The following is a 17,120-nucleotide window of genomic DNA, read 5'->3' on the forward strand; positions in this document are numbered from 1 at the left end:
TATAATCATGCCAGCCAAAGGACCATGGAATGTCTTTGGAGATAAGCAGCATCCCCTAGAGTTGGACACGACTGGATAGGGGAATCACTTATCTTTATTATACCTTTCAGACTAACGCTTTGTTTAGCTTCTTGGCCTCCAATGCCGATATGTAGGATGAATTCTAGATAAATTAATTCACTATCTGGTTTTGGATAAACCTAGATGGAATGCAGAGAAGGTATGATGGAATACAACTGATTAGATCAGTAAACCCTGGTGTTCCTAATAATGACAAATGTTAACTATTTCTATCAGATTTGCTACAGAAAAACGATTTCACATTTCTAACATATGCTGAATAGGAACAGCAAAAACACATTAATATCAATGACAAAATCAGTGAGTATTATCAAGCCCATTTGAAATAAATAGATCAGGTATGTGTGTGCAAAGTTACTTCCTGTTATTTATTATACTGCTATTTATACTTTTCAATTACTGCTACAATATTCTACAGTCATTACAGTGCAACTGAATTAGGAATTTATGTAACGTTCAAATATATATCAGTAAAACAAATAAAAACATAAACAGATAATGTGACAAAACACTAGGAAAAAAATTAAATTGTCAACAGATTTCAAGGGTCTGAATAAATAATAGGTGGGTATAATAGCAAAAAAGATGCACGTACAGGCTTAGTCATATCTTCTAAGACATAGTGTTGTACAAGCCATTATCCAAAGGGCCATCTATCAGATACAAGCTTCATCTCTTCAGTCATAGCTCCTACAGAAGGTCACCCTGATCAGTTCTAGTGATCATTCTCATTCTCAATCTCATCAAGAATGAGATTCTTTTAAAGTGTTCATGCTAAATATTCACCCTCTTGAGTTATTTGTAAAAATAATAAAGGCAAGATATACAGTAGATAGATAGATCAATAGTTCGTTAGGTAGATCGATAGTTCAATAGATAGATAGATAGATAGATAGATAGATAGATAGATAGATAGATAGATAGATAGATAGATAGATAGATAGATAGATAGATAGATAGATAGATAGAACGAACATCATTTAGGTTCACTTTTAGATAGCAACATGCTTCTGGATGGGCTAAAATTTTCACTGTTATACTAGAATGCAGATTTATAGTAGGGTGAAGATTTAACCGGCAGTTTATAACCGATAACCAAAAATCCATCAAAATTGGAGAGGGGAAACACAGCTGAGAAAGAAGACAATCTGAAGATCAGAGATTGGATACACCAAAAGCAACAACAGAGTTTCAAGGAAAAAATCAGACACAGCTAATAACTCAAGGTGACAGCAGAAGTTCAGAGTCCAGGATAGCAGTATGTGAAACTGAGGATCAAAAGCTTGAACAGCAGGAAGCAGGAGAAGAAATATAATAGTTTATACAACTAGAATCTCCATGGCAGGGCCTGGGCATAAATGAGCCATCCAACATCTCCTTTGGCACAAAATATGTTAACTACCTATTTATATATTTTATATTTATATATTTTCAAAAGATACTTAAAAGAAGAACCACAAAAGTAACATGTTGCAAAGCAAAGTGCCTACCTCCAGTATCATCTCAATTTACAAAAATGCCTCTAAGCCCTTTATCTGACACTTCTTCAGATACCGGAGGCTCTGTCTGTGAAGCTATGTATCTAAAAGCTTCATCTGGTGCAAAACAAACAAACAAACAACAAAAACCCTGCCAAAGCAGATGACTGAAAGATTATTTATGCCCTGGAGATTCTAGATGTACAAAATTCAGAGTGATCATGATATTAGAAGCACTGCCAATTGTTTATTAGTCACAACTTACAGATTTTTGCTTTTGTCTTTGAAATATGGAACAATTTGGGGTTTGATACAGGAGAGGGAATAGATAGTCCCCGATTTACAACCACTATTGAGCCAAAAAAATATGTTGCTAAGTGAAACATTTGTTAACTGAGTTTTGCCCCATTTTACGACCTTTCTTGCCACAACTGTTAAGTAAATCATTGCAGTTGTTAATTTACTAACATGGTTGTTAAATGAATTTGATCTCCCCATTGATATTACTTATCAGAAGGTCGCAAAAGGGAATCATATGATTCTGAGATGCTGCAACTATCATAAATATGAACTAGGTTGCCAAGTATCTGAATTTTGATCACATGACTACAGGAATGCAGCAATTTGTAAGTGCAAAAAAATGGTCATAAGTCTTTTTTTCAGCATCATTGTAATTTTGAATGGTCAACTAATAAACTGTTATAAGTCAAGGATTACTTGTATTTATCACAATACAATGTGTAGCATTATTCTACAAGAACTCCTTGTGGGTGTGTTTTGAGACACATTGTATAGCCTTTGATGCAGTTCCCAAATTATAAAATAGAATCTCTTGGTTTGTGTTCAGCCCCCCTCTTTCTACCTTTAGGAAAAATGTTAAGACTTCTATTTTTACCCAGGTCTTTTCAGTTTGATTTCATCAGTATTTGTTATTTTTTTAATTAACATTTTAATGGTTAACGGTTAAAGGCAGAGTACAATTCACTTGACTGAATTATAGTAAAGTCAACTTGACTGAATTACAGTCAAGTTAAAAAATAAACGTGCCCAGGTTGAACAAAGCTTACATTTGCAAATATGAAGTGTATTCATGATTAACTGCAAATTCTGCTCTTCAATATTCATGTGCAAGGCGTCTTAAATCAGTGAAACTTCATCACCCATATGACAAGAGTCCTTTAATTTTATCAACATGTAAAGAAAATAAATGAATTTATTGCCATTATATACATAATTAGTATTTATTAACATAATTGTTAAAATTACATATATATTTGCATAAAAATGAAATTGATGCAAAACATTTTACATGTTTTATAGAAGGCAATTCAGAAGTTCCCAAATAAACAAAAATAAAGAAATTGAGACATGTCGATCTTAGATTTGGTTATATGTTGTTGTTTATATTGATAAATATACTAAAGAAATCTCTACTGCAATTCTGCACAAAAGATTAAACTAATCCATCACAAAAAATAAAATTTTGATAGACTCCTTCTTAGTGTTGCTTCTCTGAACTTGAAGTGAGTTGCTTTATGATCTGTATTCCCCAAAAGGCAATGCAGAGGGAAAATAGTACCTGTTGTAAGAAATATAAACACAAAAAAAACATTTTATCTACTAAAGATTTATGCAATATTATGAAGACACATATGTTGTCAAATTACAAAATTACTTGTAATAATCTGCTAATCATTTCAAAATAATTTATAATATAATAAAGAGAGAGACGTGATGTATTAAATAAGAATACAATTCCCTCTAACTGAAGTTTATAAAAAGATCATTAACAAATATTCCAATATTCCAGTCAGTTTTTATATTGATATGCTAATTTGTTGAGCGATGCATATTGTTGGTGGATAGAGCAGAAACCAGTGGTACCACAGCTAAAATTGGACAGAGCATTTTTTATGTCTTTGCTCTGTTTTTTTCCTTTTCTTTCTTTGCAATGAACTGCTCTGGAAAGTAAATAGAGGACTGTGTTAACTTAGCTTGATGCATTCCACAGCTGCAAGTTGTCTCCCCATGCTGTGAAAATGATGTATTCAATGAACATGCCTCTGGGAACTGAATCTGTGGAGGCCATATGGTTTAGAAGAAGTCAAGAATGAGTAGAGGTATGCATCCATAATAGAAATCCAAGATGCTATTGGGAAGATGGGAGGACTATCTGAATATAAGAAACTGTGGTTGGCTCGGAATGATATAGAGTCAGGACAGAGGATTTATTAAAAACCGGTTGTATTATCCAAGAAAGAATTAAGTACAGATCTAATTGTGGTCTTCTAAAGAGCTTAACAAGCCAAAAGTGTCCCTGAAGGTGAGAGCTTGATTATGTCCTGGAACTCTATTGATTGGAAAATCCCATTTAGTTCCACCAGGGTTTACATAGGGCTTACAATACCTTGAGAATTGTGCAACAATTAAAGTCATACATTTAAAATGTTGTCAAGAGTGCAGAAATTCAGTTAATAGTCATTCAAACTTTCTAAACCTTCTGCCTTATTTTTATTAGTTTTGATATAAAAGACAAAAGTAATTGCTGTACTGATAAAAATATATTTACTGTAAATTGATTGTGATTTATTCAACTTATATAAATATTCAGAGAAGGGAGGGAGGGAGGGAGCGAGCGAGGGAGGGAGGAAGGAAGGGTAACACATTATTTAAATAATGGTAACAACAACACTACACATAGCAGTACCAGTAGACAGCATAACAGAAGAGAAAGAACTGTAGAAAATTACAAAATACAAAGATGTACAATGTACATAGAACAACTGTGGCAAAAGGCAGCAAAGATGGTGTCAATAGTAATAGGCATCTTGTGTCCAATCCCAAAACCACAGGAACAGTACTTGAACCAACAGCATTGACAGCACTGATAAAATTACTAGTCAATTGCATAAGGTAGTTTTACTTGGAATAGCTTGCATCCTGCAACAGTACCTTTTAACACCATAAAACGTCTTGGGGAGGACTTGATAGGCAGATTTTAAAAATGCCAAATGATTGTGCAACAAACCATAATAATGCAAGTAACATGTTTCATTACTTCAATCCAATATTAATGTATTAGTTTAAGATAGCAAAATGTCCCCAAATGTCCCCAAATAGTTGTTACACATATGTAGTATTAAATAAACATTCCATTGTACCTTATTTTACACCATCATGTTACAACTGCAAAAACCAGTCCTTTTTTTAATATCCTCAATAATATTTATTTATTTACCAAAAAAATTGCAAATGACAATATCCATTGTAATGCTTGTAGTTTAAACAATGTAGTTTACAATGTTAAAGAAGAAAATATCATGTCTGTCTATCTCTGTATACATTCTATAATAAAAAATAACTTTATGGCTAATTTTGTCTCACACAACTGAAAGGTTCATCTGATAAATTAATTGATTAATAATACTGCGATTTAAAGGAAGAACTGAAATTAAAATGTTAAACATTGTAAATAATTCAAGGTAATTTAATTACATTTGAGTAAATATGTATAGTTTGTATGGAATATATCCAGATTACCATTCAGCCTTAATTTTGAAATTTAGTCTGCTTTTGCCACCTGCAATTTAGAAGCAAATTAGATATATGAACAAATATTTTTCTACCAGATATGAAAATATTTTTTCTTAATTTTTTCTAATGTACCAAATTCATATGAGATGATTTTTTCTTCTTCTTGAAATTGCAGAATAGTGTTAATTTTTTAAGGGGGAAGTAGGGCTTGCTTATCATTTATTTTGCTTTCAACTCATACCTGTACAGGGCCTTTGATCATCTCTGAGGACATTTTGAGTTATTCCTGCCAAGTAATGTAATGTAGAGGAGCATTATAAGAGGAAAAGAATTCAAGGCTTCCAATATAACTTTAGTACCAGGCAAGGATAGATCTCTTTCAAGGTATTTTGTAGTTTGTATTCAACTTGGTATCTAGTCTGAACTAGACTGGGGAAATGTTTGAGAATGTATATATATGTAACTATCTACACACATATACATTATACACACACACACACACACACACACTATGCACGAACACAATGTTTTGTTTTTTATTGCTTTTTAGAACCTTTGAATCTCTTAAACAAATCTGTAACACTAATAATTTTGGTTATTAGATAGATAATAACTATAATTATTAACAAACATTAAAATAATAATCCATTCTAATGTTAGAATTAAGAAAAACATTCCCCCTACTGATTAAAATTACACAATGAAAGAGATGTATAACATGAATGGAAAGTTTTACTTGGTTTTTAAATTAGTGAATAATGGCATTTTCACTGTTTTCAAACAGTACTGTACTAACAGTTAATAAGGAAGGACATTTTACTGATTTCCCATTTTACAAACTAGGCAAACTATCCTGCTGCTGAAAAATTAGACAGTAATAATTCTCAATGAGTGTACAAAATAAATTATAATAGGCAACTTGCTTATGCAACTGTTTAAAACTCTACTGTCTTTGATATGAAAATTAATGTTGCTAATGATTTATTTGAATCTACCAACTACAGTGATTTCTTTGAAGAAATGCTATGTTTCAAGTTTATGAAGCATTTGAAAAAATACTACAACCAGCAAGTTGTTTCAGTGTTTAATTGTGTTGAATGTAAAACAAATAAGTAGATACATAGATGATCCAATCATGCTCAAAGAGTACATGTTAATGTTTCATCATCAGATAGGCAAGAGGTATTATGAAAAGTGCAAAAGGATCAGTCCAGGGTCCTTCATTCAATATTTTAATTTATTATGTGGATACAATATTAAAGAGATTGTTTATGTAATATCCAGATTATAAAATTTCTGATTTTAATATGCTAAAGAGCACAACTAAAATTTAAAATAATGTTGATAGATAGGAAAAAGGAACAGAAAGAAGAGAATGAAATTTGACAGAGAAAAGTATACTTTTCAAATAATGGGAAATATTTTTTCCATGCTTTAGATCAGACTTTATCAAAGGTCCGTGTATAGTTGTGAACACCTCACTTTTGGAATTGGAAAAATTGAAGCAGGTTTGCTGAGGGGTAATGAAGATGATTAGTGGACTAAAATTATGTCTAATGAAGAGAACATAAAAAGATGACTGTCCAGAAATATGATAAAACTTTCTAAATATCTGAAAGTTATTTTTCATACAGCAGAAAATCAAAATCGATTCTCTTTCCAAAATACCTTGATAGAATGGATGTAAATTACAGATATGTAAGACAACAATTAAATATTAGGATGGAGAAATTTGTAACAGTAAAAGCAATGCCCTATTGATTTTGTGAAGTTCTCTTCAAGTAGAAGCTAAACATTCATCTGGATTCAAAAATGGTCCTCAATGGAACCGCATCTACATGGAGGGAAGTGTGTAGTGGGTTGCTCCAGGGCTCTTTTCTGGGCCCAGTGCTCTTCGACATCTTCATCAACGATCTGGACAAGGGGATAGATGGGGAACTCATCAAATTTTCAGACGACACCAAGCTGGCAGGAATAGCCAACACTCCAGAAGACAGGCTTAGGATACAGGAGGATCTGGGCAGACTTGAACACTGGGCGCTATCTAACAAAATGAAATTCAATGGTGAAAAAAATAAGGTTCTACATTTAGGCAAGAAAAACCAAATGTACAGGTATATTATAGGGGGTACCTTGCTCAATAGTAGTAACTGTGAGAGGGATCTCGGAGTCCTAGTGGACAATCATTTAAATATGAGCCAGCAGTGTGCTGCAGCTGCCAAAAAAGCCAACACAGTGCTAGGCTGCATTAACGGGGATAGAATCAAGATCACGTGAAGTATTAATACCACTTTACAATGCCTTGGTAAGGCCACACTTGGAATACTACATCCAGTTTTGGTCACCATGATGTAAAAAAGATGTTGAGACTCTAGAAAGAGTACAGAGAAGAGCAACAAAGATGATTAGGGGATTGGAGGCTAAAACACATAAGGAACGGTTGCTGGAATTGGGTATGTCTAGTTTAATGAAGAGAAGGACGAGGAGGGACATGATAGCAGTGTTCCAATATCTCAGGGGCTACCACAAAGAAGAGGGAGTCAAGCTATTTTCCAAAGCGCCTGAAGGCAGGACAAGAAGCAACGGGTGGAAACTAACCAAAGAGAGAAGCAACCTAGAACTAAGAGAAACTTCCTGACAGTTAAAACAATTAACCAGTGGAACAACCTGCCTCCAGAAGCGGTGAATGCTCCAACACTGGAAGTTTTTAAGAAGAAACTGGACAGCCATTTGTCCAAAATGGTATAGGGTTTCCTGCCTGAGCAGGGGGTTGGACTAGATGACCTCCAAGGTCCCTTCCAACTATTATTATTATTATTATTATTATTATTATTATTATTATTATTATTATTATTATTATTATTATGGGCCTTCTCTGTGATTCTAAGTAATTAACACGAGCATGGTGCGGATGTTATGCATAATAAAGATAAATATGCCTTCAGGTATCAATACTTATATTGGTAACATCTTCTACTTAGTTCATTACTGTTGTGTATTTGTAGGACCCCTCTACACATCTGCAGGTATCTGAGCACAAGGCTACTGCTATTGAGACATGAATCATAAGTGATCAAGATTTGTATTTCTCTTATATAAATTCACTTCAGACTGATATGAATTGTGTGTTAACTGGGCTTCTCTCTACATACATATTAACATTTAGAGACAGATCTTTTCATTGGTGCATAACAGTGTTTCCTGTGTTTACACAAAATGTCTAATGAGAAATATAATCTATTTTTATTGATTAAGTGTGCATTATGTAACAGGCTTTATGTATTTTCCTGCAAATGTTTACTTTCAGAGTTGAACTTCACAATAGTATTTTTTTTACTAGAAAAGCAAGCAACTTTTTATAATAGAAAAAGAAAACAAAATTAGTTCAACTCTCTCACACAAGCTTCAAAACCCAGGCCTATGGAAAAGAAGTATCAAAGTTTATAGGAGATTTTTGGATCAATTATGTTCTTCCTCCCAAAGTTTTTTCAAATAGTTGACATAAATATAGGGCTGCACTGTGAATTTCCTGTACTTATGTATATGGCCACTAGATGGAAACAAATTTATAGAATTCTAATTCTTTGCTGTCAACTAGCTGTTGTCTGTTGTTTTGCAGCTTAGATAGAAAGCTGTATGTTCATTTGATGGTTTACAGGTCTTGCAATATTAGCATCAAAGATTCTAATCCAACACAGGAAGGTGCTAGTACATACCTTCCATTTTTTAATTATTCTTATCACTTAATTCTATTAGAGAAAGTAATTAAAAAAGACTTAACATGTCACTTTTACAATGTTAGAGACAGTGCTGCACTTATTCCAACAAGCCCATTAAGTTTACAATGAATATGGAAGTTTATTCTATAAAAAGAATTCCAGAAAAACATCTACAAAACTCTGAATCAAATTGGTAGTATATGAATATTTATATATTTATACTTCAACACTCCCTATTGTCATGAATAATCTTTCATCAGATTCATAGGTATGACTTTAATAAAACCCACCAGTGAAGCATTGCTTGATGCAGAAACAAGGTCTGACAAATAATATATATACAATCTCTTATCTGTAATTCCTGTGCTCTTGTAGGAATTGTAGTAGGGAAAGCGATGATTCAATGTACTTTTTAGTTGTCACAGAAACCTTGTATTCTTAATGGGCAGGAAGGAGAAAAAGAAGGAAGTCAACAACAGCCTTTCTCCTGCACAATTAATATTGCCTTCTGTTATCTCAAGAAAAAAAGTACTTATAAGTTGTGTAGTAAATTGTTTTAGAACAATTTGATCAATATAAACATATTGTGTTTGAAGATTTTCCAGCAAGCTGATTTTATCTCAAATTTAACCATAATCTAGATAGAAACCTCAGATAAATGGCAAAATCACAAAGAGTTGGTGATTTTTGCAGTAGTAATTGTTCATTTTTTTCTTCCTTGGACAAGTCCCTGCAATTTTCTTGACAAGTTTCTTCAGAGGTTGTTTGCCATTGTCTCCTTCCTAGGACTGAGAGAAAGTGACTGGTCCACAGTCACCCAGATGGCTTTGTATTTAAGAACTCCTGGTCTCTAGCCTGGTACCTTAAAGCACTATATCAAACTGGCTCTCAATTGCTCAATATAGGTTGTTGATAATTCTACCTGAGGTATGTATAATATGCATACTAGTAAGGCTCACACTTGTGGGCTACACACATTCATGTAACAATTTGATGGCACCAATCTAATATGGGGTTTTGGTTTTTATCTACTGACATATAATGCTTGTTTATATTTGGCAGCCCAGTTCAAGATAAAATCATTCTGTAATAAGGAAGCTAAAATGTAAATATTTTAGGTAAATAACCAGGAAGCAAGAAGAAGAATCAGATGCTTGGACAATGGAACATAATAACAAATACACCAGAAGACAAGATGAATAGATAATTATTACTGACAACTCAATATACTGACAACTTATAAGATTCAAGATGCTTCAGATAAACAATCCTGGCAAAACAAGATCTCTTGAGCCAATTAAAACTAGTAAGCTCCTAGACCAAAACCATTTTTTCCTCTGACAGTGTGGGAGGGATTCTCAGAAAATTTACATTTTATCTTCTAGAGAGAAGAATTTGCTTTAAGTTTTGAAGCTGCCTAGAATTCATGCTTCTTGAATACAGGTGGTGATAGATGCTTTGATAATGTTGATGATAGGTGCATCAGATGATGCAACAACAATGATTCAGCATCCACAACTTCATATTTGAAATGATTTGGTCTTCATGAAGGCCTGTCAAACCCAATGAAAGCTTTGGTAGAAGTAATCTAACCCAGGCTTTTCTCTAATGGTGCCTTCGGGGACCTCAGTTCCTGCCAGAAATTGGTAGAGAATTAAGGAAATTGAACTCTAATGCATCTAAAGGGCATCCGGCCTGTGAAGGCTAATCAAAGCAATGAAATCATTTTAAATAACAATATTAATAGGTTATTTTAGTCTCTGTGTTGTAATTTTTATACTGACTTTTTAAACCAGTCATTTTGAATGTTGTTTTCAGCTTTGTTTGTGCTGCTTACTAAAGCCCCATTCTGTTTAAGAAGGGGGGGGGGGTGGTGAGGAAAAAATCTACCCCACATAGTTGTATCCTGGCAGAGCTTGTTATTGTTTTGCTTCTATGTCAAAGCGATGGCTGAAGTTTCAACCATTGTTAACCTCTCCCATGGTGTGCTAAGAAAAGGTCAGAGGCTCACATGTGGCTTGAAGCCTTGGGAATTGCTCTCAGTATTCTGCCAGGGAAAGGAATGGACCAAATGCTTTCTCTCATAAGTTCTAAGCCATAAACTGCATCCTATTTGATGAACTATGCCAAAAGTAGACCCAAGGGGATACTGGGACTTGGCTGATGGGAAAAATGAGTGCTTCCTATGGAAGCTACAGATTTTTTCCTGAGAATAAGAGAGAGAACATACATTTGTCAGAACTTTTTCTTCCTACTGTCCACTTTTAACTACCTGTTCTGACAAGGTTTCGATATTTAACAAAGGAAAACCAGCAGACACTGTTTATTAAAAAATACAAATAATTCCTATAAAAAGGAAAGTTGAAATGTATTGTGGCTTTTCTTTTTCTTTTTGGCACTTAATGCTTTCTAAATGTAAACTGGTATAAGTGCCCTACATCTCAAGACGAAACCATTGATTATGAAATTATTTTGAAATTCATACTAAAAAGCATGTAATGGTTGCTTAACATCTTAGTAATGTAGGATATTTTCCTAACAGCAATACATGTTTACAAACCTTGTGTTAGGAATAAGAAGGAGGAGGAGGAGGAGAAGAAGATTTTCCAGGGGATATATAACAACATGAAGATAGTTGAGAATGTCTAGGAAGAAAATTCCACAATTAAGTGTTGGACAGTACTTTAGAATCAGCTAAAATATATAAAGGTGGAAGGAGTTACAAATATCTGCAAAGGAAAAATAAATGGTGAATCTGATGGAATTGACAGAGATGATGAAATTGACAAATTTAATTAAAGAAAAGATTTTGACCAATTTTATTTATATTTGAAAACCACTTTTGGACTCTTTGTCAGAAACTGAAAGAAATGAAATTTTTGATTTTGGGATTTGGTAATCAAAATTATATTGGGTTTGGAAACAATGTACACTATTGTTAACTTTAGGGCAAAAGTTTAATGTAGTTTTATCTGTATCTGTACCAAAGAAAGACACAAATCATTCTTTTTCTTTTTTCTTTTTGAACTTTTATCTTGATTTTTCTCCTTGGTTTTTCCTTTCTTTTCAGAATTTTTCTTCTTTCTTATTTATATTTTTCTTAGTATTTTTATAAATTACTTTAACAAAGTTACATTAAAAAAAGAATGGCTTGAATGAGTGTGAATTTTTCCAGAGTCCTCAAGATGGTGATATAAAAGCTGGTTGTGGAAAAAAAATGCAGAATACCCAAATTGCATCTAATTTTGTTCATTTTCTTTTTCTTGCTCTCTAATGCAACATATGAATTTAGCATGCAGAATCTGCCTCAAGGTCACATATACTAGCTTGTCTTTATAAAAAGTACCTTTGGTAAGGACCTTCCCTTCTCGTCTATTAAACTATGTCAACTGGGAGAGACTTCACATATCTAGAGCAGGGGTTGCCAACCTTTCTGAGTTAATGGCCCAGTGTGAAAGGGAGGGGGGCAGACACCTTTATGTGTGCATCTGCACACATGCAAATGTGGCTGCATGCGCATGTGCACAAACGGGGCCGTGAGAGACTCACGGCTTGACTAGCACTGGAGAGAGGCTCGCTGCTCGGCTAGTGCCAGTGCATGGAAGATGAGTGACAATGTACTTGGTCCAGATTCTCACCAAAAGCCAATCAGATATATGGTGATTTAGTTGGGTGAAATAATCTGTTAAATACTTTTAATGAATACTTGACATATAGATAAGGGGGAAAATGACATCCATAGGCCAGGGATGTTCCAGGTCTACAGATTATCTGTAACTATAAAACTAATTATTTCAAAAAACTGTTAGTGATTAAAGCTAATTCATCACTGAAATTATTAAAACAAATTCAGTTCAATTAATAAATCATTTTAATGCTTACTAATTATATAGAAAAAATAATAAAAACTAATTTACTCACCAACTCTATCACTCATCCTGATCTTTTGTAAGCTTTTAGGGAATTATGGTAACTATTTTTTGGCATATACTGTATATCTGTAAATATAGTAGTTGCCCATATTCAAGGTCTAGACAGACCAATCTGAACATAGCTTGGACTGATTATAAGAAAGCCTCCAACTCAAGGCCACACACATGGATCTGTGAATGTTTGGCATTATATAAAGTCAAGAAGACAGTAAAGGACCTTTCTCAAGAACTTAATGGGACTGTGGAACACAATTCTGTAAGTACTGTGGTAACTCAAAATCACATAGGAACCATGAGGAGGAGGCAAGAAAGATAGCAAAATCCAAGAAAAGATAAGATGATGACATGAGATGAAATGAGATGAGATAAGTTAATTTTATTGTCATTTTCCTGTATACCCAGTGATATACATTTAAATGAAATTCAGATGCCCCATTCTCAAAAAAAGGAATGCCACCCACCAAACATTATCAGCTCCCTAGGATAACAACAACAACAACAATAGCAGCAGCAGCTGTAAGAATGCCAATTTATCACAGTCCATTTTAAATATATAGTGAGGAAAAAGAGTCTTGAGAATTGTGGCAGGGTCTAAATTGCAAGCTGAAACACTGAATGTCATAGTCAAATAACTAGTATTGTATACAAGAACACTTGCACAGTATATGGACTAGACCTTCCCAAGACCACAAGGGAGATTCCATACAAGGCTGGAGGAATTACAGGGCGAAGATCCTGTGAGACTTTCAGATACACATAGCAGGCAGGTACTGGCCAATTAACCAGTAGTAGACAAGGACCAGAAGAATGGCGGTGGTCATAATGTAATGGTATCAAATAACAGCAACATCAGAAAGAAGGAATATGAGAAGCTGGAGAAGTACCAGGGCCTGAAGGAGGAACTAGAGAAGATGAGGAAATAAAAGTCAAAGTGTTTGCAGTGGTGGTAAAAGCACTTGGGGCTGTGACTCCTAAGCTGGAAGAGTGACTTCAACAGATTCCAGGTAGGGGAGCACAAATTGAGGAAGACACAAACTACCCATACGAGCGAGAAGGGAATTTTTTTAGGGGAAAAAAAAAAAGAACCGAAAACACAATGTTTAACTTTCTGGCATCCTTCTAACTTAACTCTTAAACTTGAAATTCAATAGCAGTTGACTAACAAATATGCAAACTTTGTGATCAGATCATTTTATAAACACACACACACTCCCTGGTCTTACTAGAAAAGTATAAAATTGATGCATTGGAGGAGAAAGGTGATTTGTGCTGAATTGTCAGTTTTGTGTAGGATTTATCAGTCATTAGGTCTAGGATTGCTGGGAAGCTAAAAAAAGCACAGGTTGGAAGATTTCTTTTTATATCTCCCTCCTGTAATACTTTTAATATTTACTCAATAAAACTCCTTGTAAACATTTTACGTGATTTTGAGATTTTTCTCTAAATAATTTGAAAGAAAGAAAGAAAGAAAGAAAGAAAGAAAGAAAGAGCTATCTCCTGGCTGGCCACCAGGTGGCAACACAGCAAACCAGAGTTTAAAAGGTGTGAGCTGAACTCAGCCAAAACAATGCAATCTCAATGATTTCTTTGCGTTAATAACAGGCGTTATGAATACACATACCAGGACTGCTTCTGCTTTTATTTATTCTTTATTATTTTGCATGCAATTGCCTTCAATATTTCCATTTTTTCCTCCTGAGTATCATCAGTAAAGAGACCCACACATACTGCATATGTCTTCTATGTAGAGCATAATAAAACAGAACAATCAAAGCAGCCATGTATGAGATTAAGAATAATTGGTGCATCTAATGTAAAATTCCACCCATTTTAAAAAACAGTCAGATAAATTATTTGTCTACTTACAGAAATTATATGACTGGTTTAGATAAAATAATAAATTAACTATGCTCAGGCTTTCTGACTTCCAAGCATTTTGTGGTTTAACATGTCCTAAATGAAGAATTCAGCACTTCAAAAGACATTATTCTCTTTATTTCTTTTCTGGAATTTCATTAATTCTGTCAATCTTATTCCGAGTTTATCTATAAATCTTTTCCTGGATGTTTTTTAGGTTGCATTTTTTCTCCTGTTCAGCAAAATGAAACAATCCTTGTTCTGAGTGGAGTCACTGTAAGAATTAAACTTTTAAACAAGATACCCTTTTGCATTACACTATGAATAGCAACCTCAGTATCCATGGTTAAACCATTCAGAATGGAATGAAACTGTGTACTTTTATGTTTGCACTCTTGTTTGCTATTTAAGTATACTTTTTCTAACATGTGGAGAAACTGCAAAGATTCTTAGTTGTATGCACACTTTCTACCAGAATTCAATTGCTATTTGTGGTTCCACATCTTCTATTTTCCTTCCCCCCCCCTATTTCTCTTGTCCATAGAATCCTCCCCGCCCCCATTGGATTCTGGGGAACAAAGGTTCTTGTATTCCACAGCCATTGTTTGCTGCACTGCAAATGACAGTGCTAAATCCAGCTTACAAGGAATGGTTGGATTCTTGATCCCAAGACCTATGTATTCTGCAGATAGTAGCTTTGCCTTTGACTTCAAGGCAAAGATTAGAGGCAGAGAACCATATCTCAGCATAGTGAAGTGTCACTGAAGCTATTCTAGTATACCAGTATTAGAAAGGTTAGACTTGCTATCTTTATATTATTTCTCTGTATTTTCTGTTCTCATTAGTTTTAAAAAATTATATAGCTGCATCTTCATGTATGACAGAATAATAGAGTTGGAAGGGATCTTGGAGGTCTTCTAATTCAACACCCTGCTCAAAGAAGGAAATCCTATAACATTTCAGAAAATTGTTGTCCAACCTCTTCTTAAAAACCTGCAATGTTGGAGCACTCACCACTTCTAAAGGCAAGCCATTCCACTGATTAAGTGTTCTAACTGTCAGGAAATTTCTCTTTAGTTCGGGTTAGCTTCTCTCCTTGATTAGTTTCCATCCATTGTTTCATGTTCTGCCTTCAGGTACTTTGGAGAATAGGTTGACCCCCCTTTTCTTTGTGGCAGCCCCTCAAATACTGGAATACTGCTATCATGTCACTCCTAGTCCTTCTTTTCACTAAATTGGACATACCCAAAACAATGCAAGACTGAAACTGTGGATCTTGGACTATGATGCTAATCAAAACTGCTGCTTTTCAGATCATTTCTAGTTTGGAATACATCTTAATAAAGAGATTGCTATTCCACTAACTTAGTGAACTTAAAAGCTGGAAGGAACAAGTGCAAACACGAGACAGATTCATTTCCAAACTCATTCAAGGCCATTTCTTAACACAGCCCTAATCTGATACCTGATAGAGCCAAAGTTAGTTTTGTGGCACAGGTGACAGTTGCTTTGTTCAAATTTCCTAGCAATAAAAAAGTGCCAAAAGTATCACTCTATTTTTACTATTGTTGCATTAGAACATTTTTTTTCACAAGATATTGTGGACCCCCTAAATTGTTGGGTACCACTACATAAATTACTACATTTATTTTTTTTCTGGGGAAAGGGGGTTAAATTTAATACAGCTGGATAGCTGAACAGCTGCTTTCATGATTTAAATAAAAACAAGCTGAAATCCTTGCTGTCAAATGGGTGATATATGACTTGTAATGGGATGTTTCCAACCTTTTCTTCCATATGGTTGCCTATGTTAGGAAATACACAGCCTCCACTCCAGCCAGGTTCCCAGAAAACATCTGGCTCCGATTCCTGCTCTGTTAGTTCCAAAGTTGCCTCCCACAAACATAAAATGATTCATAGGGCAACATCCCTTTGCTTAAGGATCCAATTAGGAGCTTCATTGATAATTTTATCATGCGCGCAACTAGAGATATGGGAAAATGGAACACATTCAAAATAGATTTTTCACATCTATCTGATTGTTTAATATCTGCACATGAGAAACTTAATTTCAGGCAGCATTTCCATAGCTGATTTTGGAAGCCAACCAAGGTGTGGTAAATGTATTGTTAAGAGTTAATTGTCTATGTTATTGCTATTCGGTTTGTAATAAAATAAAATTAAAATAAGATTACCATTTTCAGCAATTCAATATCAGCCAATTGTTATCCTGGCCCTGGATTTGACTTTCCAGGTTTTATTTGTTAGTGGAGGGAACTCAGATTCAGTGTAAATTCCCATCTGGGCAAAAAAGACAAGGGCTTCTCAAACTTTCAGTGATTTCTGCCAGTTCCTCTTATAGTCTCCTACATCATCTCATACTGTTCTGGAAGGTCTCATCAAACTTTAAAAGCAGATTTTCAGACACACAGAAGGTTGCGGAATCATAGAAAATTAGCCAAAAAAAAAAAAAAAAAAAGGCTTCTCCGGTTCTTTTCAACAATGGATTTATTCAGCCT

At 34.3% G+C, this 17,120-nt stretch overlaps 1 protein-coding gene across 1 annotated transcript in view; it reads right to left on the reverse strand.

Annotated features, from left to right (window-relative positions):
- Positions 1–2,763: 2,763 nt before the first annotated feature.
- Positions 2,764–17,120, reverse strand: part of AGMO (alkylglycerol monooxygenase) — a 160,745-nt gene continuing 146,388 nt past the window's right edge. The window contains exon 13 of the mRNA XM_015816773.1: positions 2,764–3,138. Within this exon, the coding sequence (XP_015672259.1) occupies positions 3,058–3,138 (81 nt within the window). The 3' untranslated portion in view covers positions 2,764–3,057. The remainder of the gene's footprint in view (positions 3,139–17,120) is intronic.

Source organism: Protobothrops mucrosquamatus, unplaced genomic scaffold (assembly GCF_001527695.2).
Source record: "Protobothrops mucrosquamatus isolate PMUCROS unplaced genomic scaffold, P.Mucros_1.0 scaffold494, whole genome shotgun sequence".
In the NCBI taxonomy this organism is placed as follows: domain Eukaryota; kingdom Metazoa; phylum Chordata; class Lepidosauria; order Squamata; family Viperidae; genus Protobothrops; species Protobothrops mucrosquamatus.